Raw genomic sequence first — 18,430 nt, forward strand, 5'->3', positions numbered from 1 at the left:
TTGATAATTTATAAAGCGCCATTTAATTCTGCAGCACGCTACAAGGGGGAACGGAATGACATACCAAATAAGAACAAATAAACACAAACATATTAGGCAATGAGAGCTCACGACCTTCAGGATACCCTTGTGGGGAGCCACCTCTTACAGAATATGGAGGAGCTTTTGCAGCCCAGCGCAGTTACCTTATTAAGCCGGCTGATCTCGCGCTCCTGGTATTCCCGTTGTTTGCTGATGGAGCCCAGCTGATCCTGTACAAACTTGCTCTTCTGTTTCAGTTCCCTCATCTCAGACTCCAGCTTCTGAATTTGTGACTGGGGAGTATGGAAGAGGGGACAATCGTTTGTCTCCCCATCACCGCATAATACTGGCAACCTCCTTTGAGAGCTGCAATGTACGGTCATTGCCCCCTCCCCCCTCTCCCTCACACACCCTCAGACATAAAAGTGCTACAACACCATCTAATCTCGGACTCATTCTGGAAGGGAAGGAGTATCAGCTCATTAGATATGTAGGCCTGTCTGGGACGGAGATCAGTTGTGAGTGGGGTAAAACAATGCTCCCCCTGAGTATTGAAGTTCACACATGAAACACTGTCTTTGACATTACTAAAACATGCTTAATAATGTTAACTAGCTGAGAGCCCCGGCGTTGCCCGGGATGTTTGTGGTGTGGGTGTGGCATTTGGGTGGGGAGTGGTCCACGCGGCCCATGTGCGGTGGTAATGCTGCTGTGGCTGTACTGATGGTGATTGTATTGGTGTGCTGATTTGGGAGGGTTTGGTGCTGATGTGGGGGTGCGGATGTGGGTGTGCCGATGGGGGAGGTGCAAAGGTGGCGATGTGTGGGTGCTGATGGTGTTGATGGGGGCTGGGAATGGCGGGGAGCCGAGAATGCCAGTGTGCTGGGGGGGCATGGGATACCGGTGTGCTGATGTGGTGGTGCTGGGGATAGTGTGTGTGTATACATGTTTGTGTGTATACATTGTATGTGTGTGTGTGTGTGTGTGTGTATACATGTGTGTGTGTGTATACATGTGTGTGTATACATGTGTGTGTGTATACATGTGTGTGTATGTATACATGTGTGTATGTATACATTGTGTGTATGTATATATTGTGTGTATACACGTGTGTGGTGGGGAGGAGGGGGGAAGGGGAGGGGGGGAGGAGGTGGGAAGGGGGGGAGGTGGTGGGGAGGGGGGGAAAGGGGGGAGGTGGTGGGAAGGGGGGGGAGGTGGTGGGGAGGTGGTGTGAAGGGGGGGAGGTGGTGGGAAGGGGGGGGGAGGTGGTGGGAGGTGGTGGGGAGGAGGGGGGAAGGGGGGGAGGTGGTGGGGAGGAGGGGGGAAGGGGGGGAGGTGGTGGGGAGGAGGGGGGAAGTGGTGGGAGGTGGTGGGAAGGGGGGGTGGGGGGGAGGTGGTGGGAAGGGGGGGGGGGGGGTGGTGGGAAGGGGGGGAGGTGGTGGGAAGGGGGGGAGGTGGTGGGAAGGGGGGGAGGTGGTGGGAAGGGGGGGGAGGTGGTGCGAAGGGGGGGGAGGTGGTGCGAAGGGGGGGAGGTGGAGGGGAGGTGAAGGGGGGGGTGGAGGGGAGGTGAAGGGGGGGGGGGTGGAGGAGAGGTGAAGGGGGGGTGAAGGGGAGGTGGAGGGGGGGTGGAGGGAGGTGAGGGGTGGGTGAGGGGTGGGTGAGGGGAGGTGAAGGCCGCTCCCTCACCCGTCCGGCCGCTCACTCACCCGTCCGGCAGCTCCCTCACCCGTCCGGCAGCTCCCTCACCCGTCCGGCAGCTCCCTCAGCCGTCCGGCAGCTCCCACGTGGATCTGAGGCGGGAGGCAGCTTGTTGTGGCCGCTCCCCCGCTGTGTCCCGGGCGCTCGCTCCCCCGCTGACTGTAGCGGCGCCGGGGGGGGGAGGGGGTGGAGGGGAGGTGAAGGGGGGTGAGGGGTGGGTGAGGTGAGGGGTGGGTGAGGGGAGGTGAAGGGGGGTGAGGGTTGGGTGAAGGGGGGTGAGGGGAGGTGAAGGCCGCTCACTCACCCGTCCGGAAGCTCCCACGTGGATCTGAGGCGGGAGGCAGCTTGTTGTGGCCGCTCCCCCGCTGTGTCCCGGGCACTCGCTCCCCCGCTGACTGTAGCGGCGCCGGGGGGGGGGAGGAGGGGGGCTGAAAGTGCGGGAGACACGGGGAGAGGAGGAGGTGCGCGCGGCTGTGGAGGCTGATGGCTCCGGGACCGGCGGGTATGTGAGCCCCACCCCCCGGGTTATACATGCTGCTAATGTACACCCACCCCTAGTGTGTGTGTGTGTGTGTGTGTGTGTGTCCCTGTGTGTGTGTGTTTGTGTCCCTGTGTGACCTTTGGCCCGTCACTCTGCCTCAGGCCAATGAGAGGTGTGCGGGGGCGGGCCAAGGGACCAATGAGATTTCCCCTAGGGACACCGGACATCCAGGCAGGCAGGCAGGCAGGCAGGCATACAGTGCTTTCAATTATATAGTATAAGATTGATCTACAGCTGACTGGTTCTGCATGTATGGTCTGCATTAAAGGGGTTAGTGTTGTTACTTCTGCAGGTCTTTCAAACACAGGTAGTAATATACCAAATATGCACATCTAAAGAGATCTTCAGACAAGAAAGGGTTTCAATGTTCTCTCACTCTCCGAAAAATTGTTCTGTGCGAGTTTGGGGAGTGAGTGACACGGAGGGGGGGAGGGTGCATGTGAGTAAGAGGAGTTGGCATTAGAGGAGTGTATGTGAGTGCGAGGATTGGTAGTGGGTGAGAGGCGTATGAGTGGGACGAGTGGAGGTGTGGAGTGGTGAGAAGTGGGGGTGTGAAGTGCGTATGTGACTGTATTGGAGGTATAAGGAATGGAGGTGAGAGTGGTAGAAATTTGAGGAGTGGAGGTGAGAGTAGTGGAGGGGTGTGGAGTGAAGGAGTGTGGAGTGAATGGCTGTGGAGTGAAGGGGTGTGGAGGGAAGGGTGTGGAGTAAAGGGGTGTGGAGGGAAGGGTGCAGAGTGAAGGGGTGCGGAGTGAAGGGGTGCGGAGGGAAGGGGTGCGGAGGGAAGGGGTGCGGAGGGAAGGGGTGCGGAGGGAAGGGGTGCAGAGGGAAGGGGTGCAGAGGGAAGGGGTGCGGAGGGAAGGGGTGCGGAGGGAAGGGGTGCAGAGGGAAGGGGTGCGGAGGGAAGGGGTGACTGATTAAATCATCTTGGTGAAAGAGGTAAAAAGCACGGATCCTTGTTATTAAAGTGTAATCCATCCTGAGCGCCCAGTCCTGCCCACTCCCAACAATCTGATATCTCTAGGTACTACATTAGTATGAAACCTAAGAACCGAGCACTGTTGGCTCATGAGACACTGAGTGTGAGAGGATGGAGGATACGCTGGATAGTCAGCACTGAAAGAGATGGTTATAACAGATTGGGACCTACAATAAACTGAAACATTTCAGGGGACGTGTACCACTAATTCACAATGTGCTTCTCTCCATCTCTTGCTTATATTGTATCAGGTTAAACACGTCCATGTACAATAGAAAAGCAAAAATGTTAAAAAACCCGAAAAATTATATTTAAATTGGGACCCTTGGTGGAATGCTTGAGTCCCTATGTAGTTGCTTAGTTTGTCAATGCCTAGAACTACCACTACAGACTGGGACAACGCTCACACATTATTATATATTACTACTACTAATAATAATAATATTGATAACATGAGCTGGTTTGATCAGTATATACACGCTATTACTTTCCAATTGAAGCGGACAATTCCTATCAGAGGAAAATGAGGGAGAATTTGCATCTTTCCACTGACATGGATTGGAATAATTGAGCATTTAATATATATAAGCTGTGCGGATGTGTATACACCGGTATTTCAACCAGGACTGAGCTACAGTGGCTAATTAATTGATATTAAATTGGCATATGGACAGGCCTTATCTTAATAACGGAGCTCCCCAAAGAGCTCTGCATCAGTTCACTGCAAGCAATGTGAGGGGTTGAGATCCAAGTAACTTTTGTCTTCATATCACACGTTCCCTGGCTACCCCCCATCAACTTGTTCTGTTACAACCCAGCTATCTTAATTCCTCTGTCTGCCCCCTCATGCTCTCCTCCATAATCGCACCTCCTTATTCTCAATCTTGTCTCTGGCCAGGAGAAGCTTGCGGTCAAAGTCTCGCTGCTTCCGATCTCGTTCAGCCTCCTGCTCACTCTCAGACTTCAGGGCTTGGGAGAGCTTCTGCCGCAGAGAGGTGATCTGTAGGCGGGAAATGAGCGGCATATTCAGGAAAAGAAGTATTCAACAGTGGGCATAGAATAGCATAAGCTAACCACATATGTTTAAAAATACAGGATCATGTTAATTAAGGGGTGCTACTCTAGGCGCCTTCTGGAGCAGGATGGCAGCTTACGGCACATTCACTCGTATCTCACCGGAGCCGTTTTTGAGAATGAGACAAAGAAGCAAAAAACTCTTAAGTAACCTCAACTTTCTAAAATCAGAACTGATACATTCCCCCCCCCCCCCCATTCAATATGGGGATCAATACAATCTGCACACTGACAAGTGACTAGCTAAGTTGTCGATCGGCAAAAATTCAACTCGGGGGTTCATTAAATCAGCGTTAGTGAACCAATAATGTAACTAACTAACTAATATACCAAAACTACAGCGCTTAACCTATAATGAGCTAATGCTAAAAAATGTGCCTTAAATTAAATGGTGTGCATACTTAATTGCGCCTACAATATAATAAAGTGCACATACAATATCAAGTGAACGTGATGACTAAAAAACAAACAAATAAAGCAGCCTAAGTTGTCCCACAGTGCAGGTTATCTCCTCAACCTACACACAAAACTCATACAAAAACCGTATGGGATACCTGGCGCTTAATACAGTAGAAAGTGTCCATACAGTGCAGTCCTTTAAATGTCCAAATGATGTTCCCAACCAAAATGACGATTGCAGTTGGATTCGTTAGTCCCCCCTAATAAAGGGTTAAAGAAAAAACACAAATTGCGCAGCATATCTGGACAGGTGCATACAGGACAGTACGACCACAGTGAACTACTTACAAGATCAATCTTGCAACTTTCAGTTGAGAGGATCTGTGCTTTAACCTCTTCCTTGCTGTGATCACGAATCCCACGCGAATCTTCTCAATCCTCCTCTTCTTTAGCCTCTCCCAAGTAGATATTCGGAAGGCATGATAAGGAGAGAATACAGCAAGATAGTGTGGAAAGTACAACACAATTTATTAAAATATATAAAAACAGCCAAATGGAAACTCACATATGGATGCAGTAACACGTGCAATACTAGGATGCCGTCCGCAGCTTGCTAAGGTGTCCCCTTTTGCTTGTTACAAATCAAGTACAGCTGTACGGCTCCTCTCAGCAGCAAGTCAGTGCCCAGGACTCTCTTCGCCCTCCTTGGTGTGTTCCGGTGCTGGTCCCGCTGACGTCACTGCCTGAGCGTCGTTCAAACAACTGGGAACCTCCTCTGCAGACGTTGCCTCTAGAACTCCTCCCCCCTAACGCGTTTCGTGACGTGGGGACGTCACTTTTTCAAAGGGCCTTTGAAAAAGCCTTTGAAAAAGTGATGTCCCCATGTCACGAAACGCGTTAGGGGGGAGGAGTTCTAGAGGCAACGTCTGCAGAGGAGGTTCCCAGTTGTTTGAACGGCGCTCAGGCAGTGACGTCAGCGGGACCAGCACCGGAACACACCAGGGAGGGCGAAGAGAGTCCTGGGCACTGAGTTGCTGCTGAGAGGAGCCATACAGCTGTACTTGATTTGTAACAAGCAAAGGGGACACCTTAGCAAGCTGTGGACGGCATCCTAGTATTGCACGTGTTACTGCATCCATATGTGAGTTTACATTTGGCTGTTTTTATATATTTTAATAAATTGTTTTGTACTTTCCACACTATCTTGCTGTATTCTCTCCTTATCATGCCTTCCGAATATCTACTTGGGAGAGGCTAAAGAAGAGGAGGATTGAGAAGATTCGCGTGGGATTCGTGATCACAGCAAGGAAGAGGTTAAAGCACAGATCCTCTCAACTGAAAGTTGCAAGATTGATCTTGTAAGTAGTTCACTGTGGTCGTACTGTCCTGTATGCACCTGTCCAGATATACTGCGCAATTTGTGTTTTTTCTTTAACCCTTTATTAGGGGGGACTAACGAATCCAACTGCAATCGTCATTTTGGTTGGGAACATCATTTGGACATTTAAAGGACTGCACTGTATGGACACTTTCTACTGTATTAAGCGTCAGGTATCCCATATGGGTTTTGTATAAATCAGCGTTAGTGCTGCAGAAGAGTACCCAAGATGCAAAGTTCTGTGTGGCAGATCATGTGACCAGGCAGGCACTAGATAGAATTGGTGCACTGCTAGAGAGAGGGCAAAAGGGGCGTGCCAGAGCCCGTCTCAGAAGAGGAAGGGGATGTGACTTTGTAAATGGTTGCTACAGAAACAAAAACGCTTGTTACATTAGAATACATTAAAAATGTTTTTACAATTTTTTTTTACATGCTACAAGTATTTTCTCTTAGTACAGAACTGATTTATTAAAAAAATAAAGAAAGAAAAACACATGACAGCTTTAAAGAAATGGTCAACCTGTTCAACCTATCCACAAAAATTTAAAAAATACAAACCGATATTTACAGCATGTAAAAACAATATACTAGGAATTAGGCATAATTGGGTGTATAGAGAAGGAGAAAGGTACCTTCTCTTCATACTGCAGTTTCATGGAACGGAATTGCTGATCCCACTGCTTATTCACCTCCAGAAGCTGCAAGAAGAGTTTGCCAAATAGTCAGTGACCAGGTAACTCAGCAGACCCTTAACTGCTGATAGATCCCTACTGGCCCCACAGTGTCCCCTATAGTCCTTCAGGACAGGTCACAATTTGTTTACAAACAGCTACTGTATGAAAGGATTTTCTCCCAGGGGGATTTCTTTGAGGTGTTCGGGGCACTGGTTTTATACCCATGGAAAGCGTTATTGTCTTTTTTACCTTCCCCCCACCTTAATGTCAATGACTGACCCACTTGTGCTGAAGCAGGGAGAGCTTTAAAACCTGCCCGGTTGGTGGCCCTTAAAAATTGGAGTTGGCCACCCCTGTACCACAGCATATACACGACCCTAATGCAGAAGTAGAGGGAGGTCTCTGTGCTTCCCGCGTGGCTGCTTCTGACTTTAGGCTTCCCTAGTGAAGGGGAACCACTCTGCTGATTGAGGTAAGAAGGCCTGGGAGATGAACTCAAGAGCAATCCTACTGCACTTAGCAAAATGCTGCCCGCATTTGCTCTCTCCGTCTCACCTCTGTCCTCTGATGCTCCAACACTTTCACCTTTTTCAACAGCGAAACGCTGGGGTCTTTACCCGCCGGCTTCTCCAGCAACTTTGCTGCCTGAAAGAAAATACAAATCAAAGATGACTAGACGGCTCTCGATGTCAAAATGGGAAGAGAATAATCCTAAACACCAAACACACTACAAGCCTAAATATAACAACCCTACTATAACAACCTTCACAGTGGCCTACTGTGAAGATAAATAACAGAAATAACCAGACAAGACCTGGTTGCGCCAGTTTGAGAAACCGTAAAACATATCGATACATCCATTTACTAGTAAAATAGATCGCTATATGGAATGCAGCAACAGGTTAGCAAGAGTATTTCTATCAAATGTGTTTATTCCATCTTACACCAAATATGATACATCTTAAAAATGACTAGCACATCAGGCCCCACCGCTCCAAAAGCAACTGCAAAGACATCCAGACATGTTTTGTGCCAATGTGAGAATGGAGTTATGAGGATGTTAAGATACACGTCTGCATTCTTGTTGTCCATTGGGGCAGTTTCTTCCGATTAAATATATCTGTTCTACGGAAATACCAGGATTCTGCTGTTATTGCTGTGAAGCTGGCAGCGATGTGACCAATCGCTATAACGCTCACTCGTGTCCTTATCTTTGGCATAGGGGATTTTTATGTTTAATAAACAGCTGTGGAGTCAACATTCCTGATCCCCAATATTGACTGTTCTTTGACCTTTGCAGGTGGAGCTTTAAACGCACGTCATTTCATGCCACTTAAGCAGTGTATGTGTTTGTTGGCGATAGCCCCTCAAATCCATGTAATGTACATTCAATAATTAAAAAGAACAAACAAACATTTCTTAAGAAAGAAAATGGTAGCTCTAACTCTTAAATGTCACTGATAGCTCAAGAGAATCAGATTTTAGTGCTTACGATAGAGTGGACAGGACTGGGCTATTTCTCTGCTGCTTCTGATCTTTCTTGGCTCCCCCTTATCAATGGCCATGGACTTGAGTCGAGAGTTATTGAGTAAACTAAGCCTAGTTTGGCTTGCCCTCCTCGAGTTTATGGTCAGATACAGTGTTTAATATCCAAAGGGCTGAATGGCTGGCATTGTCATTAAGTGGGGAGTTGTTATGGTTCACCTGCTGATGTCCTGCATTTTCCACCTTGGCTGTGTCATCTCCTGCCGGGAGGTCTGCCCCTCCTCCAGTCTGGGGACTTCTCACTGTCGCTCGGTCACTGTGCAGCATCAACTTCTTCAGCTCCAGGTTTTCATATCTACAGTTGCATGTGTGAATAAGAAGAGGAAACAAGCCTAATGTGAACCACAAGATGGGAGAGCCTTGAACAAGGTGCCCAAACTCCTCTTCCCTGCTCATTTAACCAAATCATTATGAAAAGCATGTTCAAATCGCGCTGTAAAAACATGTGCACCACAAGGCGATTGGGAACCTTCCGAATTGCACTCTCCCCCTGCAATAATCAGGAATAACCATGATTTCTGTATACAGGTGCTCAACTTCCAGCTACTTCTCTTGTAGCAACATTGTTTTCCATAACAAAATAAATAAAAATAATGTATTTTTATCAGATAATATCTTACTGCTGTACATTGCATGCACATTAAGCCAGATAAAGTTTACACTGAGCCTCTTAAAATGCATTGCGGGAAGATTCAGTCAGTTCTGGAAAGACTACACATCGTTTCTCAATTTCATGTTATTTGTACTTAGTAATAAGTGAGTAAGAAAGTGACAAGTGTCTGTACAATTAAAAAGGAGGAAGAAACATGGAAGAATGGAGCGTTATAAAAACATGAGATTCAACGCATGTGAGATGTGCAATAAACTCCTGTCAAGAAGAATGGGAATATGTCAAAAGTTGTTTGCCGTGGTTAATGTTACAACCCTAAATGAGAAGGGAAGTAAACATGAACAGAATATATACCAACAGCTAAGGTGGTGCGAAGGTCAATGTGCTCTAATATTGTCTCAATCCTACGCCCCTGAGCAGATGCTGGCTGGATGGACACATGCTCGCCTCGCTCACCTTAGTATCTGCTCGGTCTTGCTTCTCTGCACCCAATCAGCCTCCAGCTTTAAACGTAAGTCCTCGTTCTCCTTCCTCAGCTGCTCACACAGCGTCTGGAAAGCAAAACGTGCATATGAGCTGAAGTCAGTGCAGTGCCAGCCAGAGGAAGAGCTGCATTCAAGTAGGGAAGCCCTCGTGGGAAAAAGTGGGGTGTCAGAGCTGTGTGAACGAAGGTCAGCAGTCAGTGTTGTATCAACACGGAGGGTTTCAGGGCATGATTGAAGCTGTATGTGCAAAGTTGAGTCTGTAGCGACAGAACAGCAGGCAGTGCTGCAGGGCAAGATTTGGGTGCAGTATTGGTAAAGCAATGGTACAGCTGTATCTGTGCTTGAGCCGATTGACAAGATTTAATACAGCGATCATACGCTCCATAGAAGGGATTACTGCAGTCCGTGCGTTGCAATGCTGGATGTGAGAATAGATGGGCTCTGGCAGAGCTGTGTAAATGGGGACAGTGGGTCAATGCACCAATATGTTGACACACAGATGTGCATGTACATATGTATCAATGTGTGTGTGTGTGTGCAGGGGACACACTGCACAAAATAGCAGACTGTGTTGCTGTAATGATGTACAGCAAGACCCTGCTTCTCGGCGATCCGCCGATATGGCGGTACCGACAAGGAGGCCGCCATGTCTGCGCATGCGCAGAATGGGCCGGTCCGAGGTCGCGCATGCGCAAAACGGGCTGGTCCGAGGTTGCGCATGCGCAAAACGGGCTGGTCCGAGGTCGCGCATGCGCAAAACGGGCTGGTCCGAGGTCGCGCATGCGCAGAATGAGGGGTTTTCCGAGGTTGCGCATGCGTGGAAGGGCGAATTGCCGGTATGCGCACACACTGAAAATCGCCGGTTCCGCTTTCCGGAGATTTTTGCTTTGCTGCGGGCCCTTAGAATGGAACACGCCACACGCCCGGGGCCCTCCTGTATGTACGTGTGTGAGATGATCTGCCAATAGCAATACTGTGCAAAATTGGAATATGTGTGTGAAACGATCTGCTAATAGTGTGTGAGCACTATTGATGTGCAGTTGCAGAGTTCTTGGAATGTGTATGTGTTTCGGGGGGGCGGGGGGAGGATTATATACATCTTGCAGAGTGTGCAGGATTGACATACAGCTGTAGATGTGTAAATGAACATGTTAGGAATAAGATGAAACACAAACAATGAGTAATTCTTCAGCTGGTTTTTACTAATTAGTAAGATGCGAGCCATACCCGGGGATATGCTCACATGAAGAGACAAAGAAAGTTAAAAACAGATATAGTCTCCCTATACAGGGGAGTGGCATACATTTAGTAACTTGTGATTGGATAGAGTGATACATCTGACTTATACTAGTGTCTGATAGGAGGAAAGAAGTTGCATGTCCTAATTTGAACTAGTACGGTGTGCAAAGAACGTGTATGTTAATATAGTGGGTTGTCTTAGGAGAGAAAGAAAATGATATCATCTTCCCAGCCCAGTGCAAAAAATAAAAGTATAGTCCAGAAACTGAAATATGAACATAGATTACTGCAGAATGCAATTTCTTAAAGGGACAGTCACCCAAATTCTTTCAGAGGTGCGTATGTGTGAGTACTATGATGCTCTCCATTAGTGCCCCTTCATACTCCGCGCTCCGTTACCTGAAGGACCGAGGTGCGCAGCTCGTTCTTGTTCACTTTGTTTGCCAGACGGTTGAAATCCAGAGCCATGCGGCTCAAATGTGTAAGGAGCCGGTCCTTGTCGGGGTCCGCCGCGAACATGTTGAGCGAGCTCTCCAGGCGCTGCAGGTGAAGCTGTAGGGTATCGTCCTCCCGCTGCAGGGTGGGTGCGGGATCCTGCCACAGCCAAGAACAGAACAGTCATGTAACCGGAACCAAAGAAACCCAATAGCAAAGATGTCAAAAGTGCTTTAACACCGCAATAATAAATGTTATTTTCTTATGTAGCGCTGACAACGTACATAGCGCTGTATATACAATTTTGCAGATACAATGAGTCCCCATCCCAAGGAGCTTACAATCTAATTTGGGTAAATGGAAAAAAAAAAAAGAGAACAAGCACAAAGCAACCACCAATGATGAATACAATTTAAATCAAGTATGTATGTATGTCTTTATTTATATAGCGCCATTAATGTACATAGCGCTTCACAGCAGTAATACATGTGCCAATCATATAAAAAATAAATATAACACAAAGGGGAGAAGTGCTTCAGACATAAAAGTAACATTTAGGAAAAGGAGTCCCTGCTTACAATCTAATTTGTAGATAGGAAGAACGTACAGAGACAGTACGAGGGCGTTCTGGTAAGTGCGTCTGCAAGGAGCAAAGGTTAATGGATGAGGTGTTAATTATCAGCCATGGAGCTACTCATATGCTTCCTAAGGCCTCGGGCATGGTCAGCGCTTAGGCGCTGACCCGTGCTGAGGCGCGCTGCTGCTCGGCAGTGAGCCCCTGCAGCCGCAATGAGCGGCTTTAGCAGGGGCTCGCGCACGCCTCCGCAAGCGTGCATCTTATTACATTTTTAGATTTGGCGCTCACGAGAGCGCAGGGCCGGTCACGTGAGCGGTTCGCCCAATGAGGGCGAACCAGCTCAGTGATGTCACAAGCCCCCTCCCCCCCCCCCCCCCCTGACACGCCCCCGGACCAAGGCCAGGGAAAGCACCTGCAGTCCTATGGACGCAGCCTTAAGCAGGTGTGTTTTAAGGTGGGTCTTAAAGGTGGATAGAGAGGGTGCTAGTCGGGTACTGAGGGGAAGGGCATTCCAGAGGTGTGGGGCAGTCAGAGAAGGGTTTAAGGCGGGAGAGAGCTTTAGATACAGAAGGGGGTAGAGAGAAGACATCCTTGAGCAGAACACAAGAGTCGGGATGGTGCATAGCGAGAAATTAGGGCTGAGATGTAAGGAGGGGCAGAAGAATGTAAAGCTTTAAAAGTGAGGAGAAGAATGGAGTGTGAGATGCGGGATTTGATCGGAAGCCTTGAGAGGGATTTCATGAGGGGAGATGCTGAGACAGATCTAGGAAAGAGTAGAGTGATTGTGGCAGCAGCATTTAGGATAGATTGAAGGGGAGACAGGCGAGAGGCAGGAAGGCCGGAGAGCAGGAGGTTACAGTAATCGAGACGGGGGAGAATGAGGGCCTGAGTCAGAGTTTTAGGCTACTTAGCCTAAGTAGATCAGTGGGACAGTATTAATCAGTGTGCCAGCATTAAGAAGCTGACAGGAGGGGGCGGGAGAAGCTCCTACCTACAGCTGCAACGTCCCTTCTGCCTGTGCAGTGTATGTATTGTATTGTATGTATGTATGTATTGTATGTATATACACACACACACACCCTTTTTAAAGGCTTACGAGCCTCACATGCAGCCCTGCAGGTAATCATGTTGTCTACCGTTGGTTTAAGGGGTAGCGGGGGAGACTGATGCTTTTATAAGTATTTATAGGTTACGGCCAATAACGGTTACAAAGTCTCCTTCAGGGCACAGGCACTCAGCTCTTTGCGTGGTGTCATCTAAGGCCTAAGCATAAAGGTAACCCAACTTCTGAGTGCCTATTCTAGATAAGACAATACATATCAAGACTGATGAGAACCCACAGTGGGGGTGGGATTCTTTAGAGATCGGAGAGAACAACAGCACGCGGCAAACATATTTTCCTGTTGGGAGCATGTGCCTAATTGGAAGAATCGGAAAAAACAAGAGGGCTGAGCAGCCAAGAACGTAAATAATTTTTTTTAAAGAAAACATCAGGAATCTATTAAAACGGACCTCCTTCCTAATACACAGAGTGAAAAACATCCGCAAAAATGGATAACAGCTCAAACTGTAAATCTGTATGGGGTAGCGCTATCTAGTGGTATGTTTGTGAACAGCACCATGAATTAAGTAGAAATAGCCGTGTTAGGCCACGGTCATAGTGCCGGCGACGCGACCGATGACGTCACCCGTCGCTGTCGCCAAAGTTACATTTCAAATTTAGGCGACGTCGCTGGCTACAAGGCCAGTGACGTCATAAAAGGGGAAGGCGGAGGGACAGAGAAGCTCTCCGATTGGCTACATTGAGAGACCGTCACTGAAAAAAACCACATACTAGTGAATACCAGATTTTTTGGTAGCACTGTCGCTCCAACGCGCGCACTATAAGCGCCGACGATGGCAACAATGCATTTGTTTTGATGCGACAGTCGCGCCGCTGTCGCCGGAACTATAAGCGCAGTGTTAGGCTGCGGTCCCAGTAATTACTACAGCGCACGTCTACATGCTCTGTGCGATTAAACTCCGCCCCCCAGTACCTCCGGTCCCAGTTGCTACCCTGACGCGCAATTTCCTCCTGCTCTGCACGACAGCTTTTCAGGGAGGCAGGGGAAATTGAGTTTACTCCTAGCGACGGAGGTGTGGCCACGCCCCCACCCACCCAATGAGGGCGAACCAACCGCGTGACGTGATGACCACGCCCCCGCAAATCCCCGACCATGCCCCCTCCCATCGCAAGCTCCCTTTCTCACCTCAGACCGCAGTTAGCGCTGTGCACGCGCTGCCCCCCCCCGCCGGGCGCGCATGTCACAGTCATGACTGGGACCGCAGCCTTAGTCAAGTTGCGATAGTGCAGGTATTTTTATACGTATTGGGGGGGGGGAGGAGGTATTTTTAATATGTATAGGGGGAGGGGGTGGGTGGTGTCTTTTTAATATGTATAGGGGGAAGGGGTGGGTGGTGTCTTTTTAATATGTATAGGGGAGGGGGGTTTTGGTATGTATTTTGTGGGGGTATTGAGTGAGAGTGGGGTAATTGACGGAAGGTGGTGGCAAGTGAGAGGAGAGAGGGTTTGAGAGAGGGAGTGAGGAAAAGAGGGAGTAAGCCCTGGGACATAGTGAAATAAGCGTCGCTGAGCCGGGCTGAGCCGCGCTGAACAGATGAACAAAGCCCCTGCATCTGTAATCAGCGCGGCTATAGTTTCTCCCTCCGCATGCGTGCTGATGCGTGCGGTGGCTGAGAAACTTCCACGAGACAGGCAAGTTTGAAATTTGCCGATCGCGGAAGCGGAGGAGCGGTCACATGACTGCTCCCATCCAATGGGGCTGCAGCCGGGCCGGCATTTTAACTACAGAGCCACCAGACCGCACAGAGGTGTGTGTGTGTGTGTGTGTGTGTGATGTGTGTGTATGTGTGTGTGTGTATATGTGTGTGTGTATGTGTGTGTGATGTGTGTGTGTGTGATGTGTGTGTGATGTGTGTGTGTGTGAGATGTGTGTGTGTGTATGTGTGTGTGATGTGTGTGTGTGTGATGTGTGTGTGTGTGTGATGTGTGTGAGTGTGTGAATATATTTATCAAAGTTGCACAATGTTAATAAATAATTTATTCTCACAATATGTCTTTTTTTTAATTTTTAAAATATTATATAACACACACACACACACACACACACACACACACATTCCCCAGTGACACACAAACACACAGACCACTTCAAAGTGACACACACACACAGTGATACCCGCCTCCCAAGCGCACTTGCTGTCTCCTCTGCCAGGACAGCAAAAAGCTCCTGGTAGAGCGAGCAGCAGCAAGCAGGAGCGAGCCTAAGTGTTTACTATGTCCCAGGCCTAAGAGTGAGACGCAGGGGAGAGAAATACATGCAAGACGGGGGGTGGGGAAAGAGTGTGAAGGGGTGAGTGAGGAAGAGGGACTGAGACGAGGGGGGAGAGAAATGCACGAGAAGAGGGGGGAAATAGAGGGAGCTCATGAGGTGTGAAATTGGGGGGGCTCACAATACCGCCGGGGGCGCCCGGACTTAACTCTAGTCCTGGGCACCGGGACATCTGTCTGCGGCCCTGCAGAGAGGCATGCTTACAACATCTCCCCTATATTACAAATTCAGCGCTGAAGTAATGACCGGACTGATAGAACACATCCTCACACACAACTACTTCAGCTTCAACAAGGACATTTCTCTACAATTAATGGGGACTGCCATGGGCACCAGGATGGCACCACAATATGATAATAGTTTTATGGCAAATCTTGAACAGAGATTCCTAACCACATGCCTCCACAAACCTTACATATATTACCGATACATTGATGACCGGTTTACAATATGGACAGAGGGCGATGAAAATCTTGAACAATGACTCGGTGAATTCATTACACATCAATTAAGGTCAAGATAGGTTATTTTGCAAACCTAGTGAACTTTCTGGATACAACAGTAACACTGAATAATGGCAAGCTATACACATCTGTATACAAGAAAGCAGGAGACAGATGGAGTTACCTCCACAACTCCAGCTTCCATCCCAATCATACACCGTCTGGCAATAAGAAATCACCACATATCCTCTGACACTAAAGACAGAAACAGACACCTTACATCCCTGACTGAATCATTCAGACAGAAAGGATACAAGTCAGCGACTATTGCCAAAGCAGACACAACCGCACTTAAAGCCCCACGAGAACACCAGCTCCAATACAAAAAGAAAAAGAACAACCACACACATACCACTAGTGTAGTGGCTTTCAACCTTGGGGAACCCCAGAATTCGATTGTGAAATTCTGGAGAACTCCAACCCTCGACCCAGCCTCGCCCCCCCCCCCCCCTCACCCTCACCACTCGTATCTCTCCTCCCTCACACTCTCCCCCTTACGCTCCCTCCCACCCACACTTTCTCCCATACACTCACTCTACCCCTCTCTTCTATATATTACATATACACACACACACACACACACACACACACACACACACACACACACACACACACACACACACACACACACACACTCTCTCCCTCTCACACAGACACATTCTCTCTTCCCCTCCCCCATACAGACACACACACACTCTCACTCCCCTCCCTCACACAGACACACAGACACACTTGTCTCTATAAGTGAGCCGGGGCTCTCAGCTGATGCATCCTCACCCTCCAGTGAGCTGGAAGTTGCCTGCAGAAGCAGGGAGAGGAAAGATAGCAGTAACCGGGCAGCTGTTGTTGCTGATGCCGGGTCTAGGCTATATGGGGGTGCCGCCGGATCTGGGACAGTTGTCCTGAGGGGTGGTCACAGAACCCCGGTTGAAAATCACTGCACTTGTGGCTACATACAACCCTGCTCTAGAGGGAATTCGAAAAATAATCAAAGATCTGCAACCTATGCCGACAGAGGATAAAACATTAAAAGATCTTGCCCAAACCTCCCATCCTTGCATTCCGGCAACTGCCAAACCTCAGATACAAGTTAGTCAACAGAAAACTTCATAACGGACTCAATGACTCCAAGATCCCACAGCCAGGCACAAACAGAGAACATTCCATGTTAGAGGACTACACTACTGCACCTTCAGGAATGTGGTGTATATGATTCAATGCAGCAAATGAGACCAAGGATGCTACATTGGTGAAACCAGTCAAAAACTTCAAATCAGAACGAGCCTACACAGTCACACAATAGCACAGATTTCACCAGCAACTAAGGAAAAGGTTCTTTACAGTAAGGGCAGTTAAAATGTGGAATTCATTACCCATGGCAGATACAATAGAGATCTTCAAAAAAGGTTGGACATGTTTTTAGAAAGGAAAGGTATACAGGGATATACCAAATAAGTAAACATGGGAAGAATGTTGATCCAGGGAGTAATGCGATTGCCAGTATTTGGAGTCACCAGGGAATTTATTTTTCCCCTTATGAGACATCATTAGATGATATGTCACTGGAGTTTTTTGTTTCCCTTCCTCTGGATCAATATACAGTAAGTATGTTTAGAGGATAAAGTATCTGTCACCCAAATTTAGCATAGGTTGAACTGGATCTACCTATGTCTTTTTTTCGACCTACTATGTAACCATATAACACACCATGTAGAAGAAAGATATTGCACTCCAGTGAGACATCACTTCTCACAGCCAAGATCATTCCATACATTATTTAAACATCAAAATCCTCAAAGGAATGTTTAAAAGCACTAGAGAGAAAAAGCATTTGAACTCAAAATGATAATGCTTTTTGGACACCAAAACAAGAGGACTCCGTGCTGATATTGGGGTTTCTTACACACTATCAGAATTTTTGGTAATGTTTCTCCCTGCCTCTTTTTCATTCCAAACCCTTCTTTCCCGCTGTACACCCCTTCACACTGCTGGTGGATAAATGGTTCTACAGTACATGCTCTCCAAATATCTCAGTAACCCTTTCATCCTTTTATTGCCTCTTTATTTACTCTCTGCTATGAATTCTCCACCTCTCCTGTCTTAGGCTGCGTCCTCGCTAGCACTGAGCACGCTGAGTGGACGGCGCTTGCCGTGGTTACTTACATATATAGATATATGTAAGTCCCCGCTCACGCGGTGCGCGCTCGTGCGTGGGCACACACGCTCGGCGCTTAGATAACCAAAAAAAAAAATCTTACTTTCTAGCGCGCTCAACTACCCGCAATGCGCCCCCACCCCACAAACGTGAGTGAATGCAAGTACACCCGACGCTCAGTGCCAGTGGGGACTCAGCCTTACATTGTTATCTGTGTAAAACGCATGGAATCTTTGTAAATCAGAATTGCTGACCTGTTGAACAGCACCAAGAATAGATATTCATGTGAAAAAAATCCTACATGCATATTTCTAATTTCCTTATCTTCACATGGAGCACTTTAGGGGATTTTGGATGCGATTAGAAGACCAGTGAAACCAGTGTTGGAAAAGCTATAGAGTTACACAAGTATTTTACGTTTGGGGGACATTAGGTGTGGGGGAACATACAGTACCTCCCCTAACTTGCACACATTTCTTGAATTTTCCGGGCAGACCAACCTGAACAATTATTATTATTTATTATTATTATAAAACAGACATTAATAACGCCCTGAAAGACTTCCTTGAAAAGTTGCGTTATCTGGCATACCTCTAACATACGACTCCCCGCCTCCAACCCCATTGGGACCAGCTGTCACCCTAACATCCCCACCCTCAAACCTTAATGGGATCAGCTGTGTGGCTGGACCATACCTCACCATGAGGCCACCCCACAATGAGCAA

At 48.0% G+C, this 18,430-nt stretch overlaps 1 protein-coding gene across 8 annotated transcripts in view; it reads right to left on the bottom strand.

The window, feature by feature from the left end:
• The window catches only part of TNIP1 (TNFAIP3 interacting protein 1), a 99,421-nt gene that overhangs the window by 10,434 nt on the left and 70,557 nt on the right, over positions 1-18,430 (bottom strand). For all 8 annotated transcript variants that reach the window (XM_075602111.1, XM_075602114.1, XM_075602113.1 and 5 more), the window contains 7 exons: positions 11,043-11,237; positions 9,376-9,470; positions 8,469-8,604; positions 7,320-7,409; positions 6,723-6,788; positions 4,108-4,239; positions 186-314 (listed from right to left, as the gene is read on the bottom strand). In XM_075602111.1, the coding sequence (XP_075458226.1) occupies positions 186-314; positions 4,108-4,239; positions 6,723-6,788; positions 7,320-7,409; positions 8,469-8,604; positions 9,376-9,470; positions 11,043-11,237 (843 nt within the window). The remainder of the gene's footprint in view (positions 1-185; positions 315-4,107; positions 4,240-6,722; positions 6,789-7,319; positions 7,410-8,468; positions 8,605-9,375; positions 9,471-11,042; positions 11,238-18,430) is intronic.

This window comes from Ascaphus truei, chromosome 5, assembly GCF_040206685.1.
Source record: "Ascaphus truei isolate aAscTru1 chromosome 5, aAscTru1.hap1, whole genome shotgun sequence".
Classification (NCBI taxonomy): domain Eukaryota; kingdom Metazoa; phylum Chordata; class Amphibia; order Anura; family Ascaphidae; genus Ascaphus; species Ascaphus truei.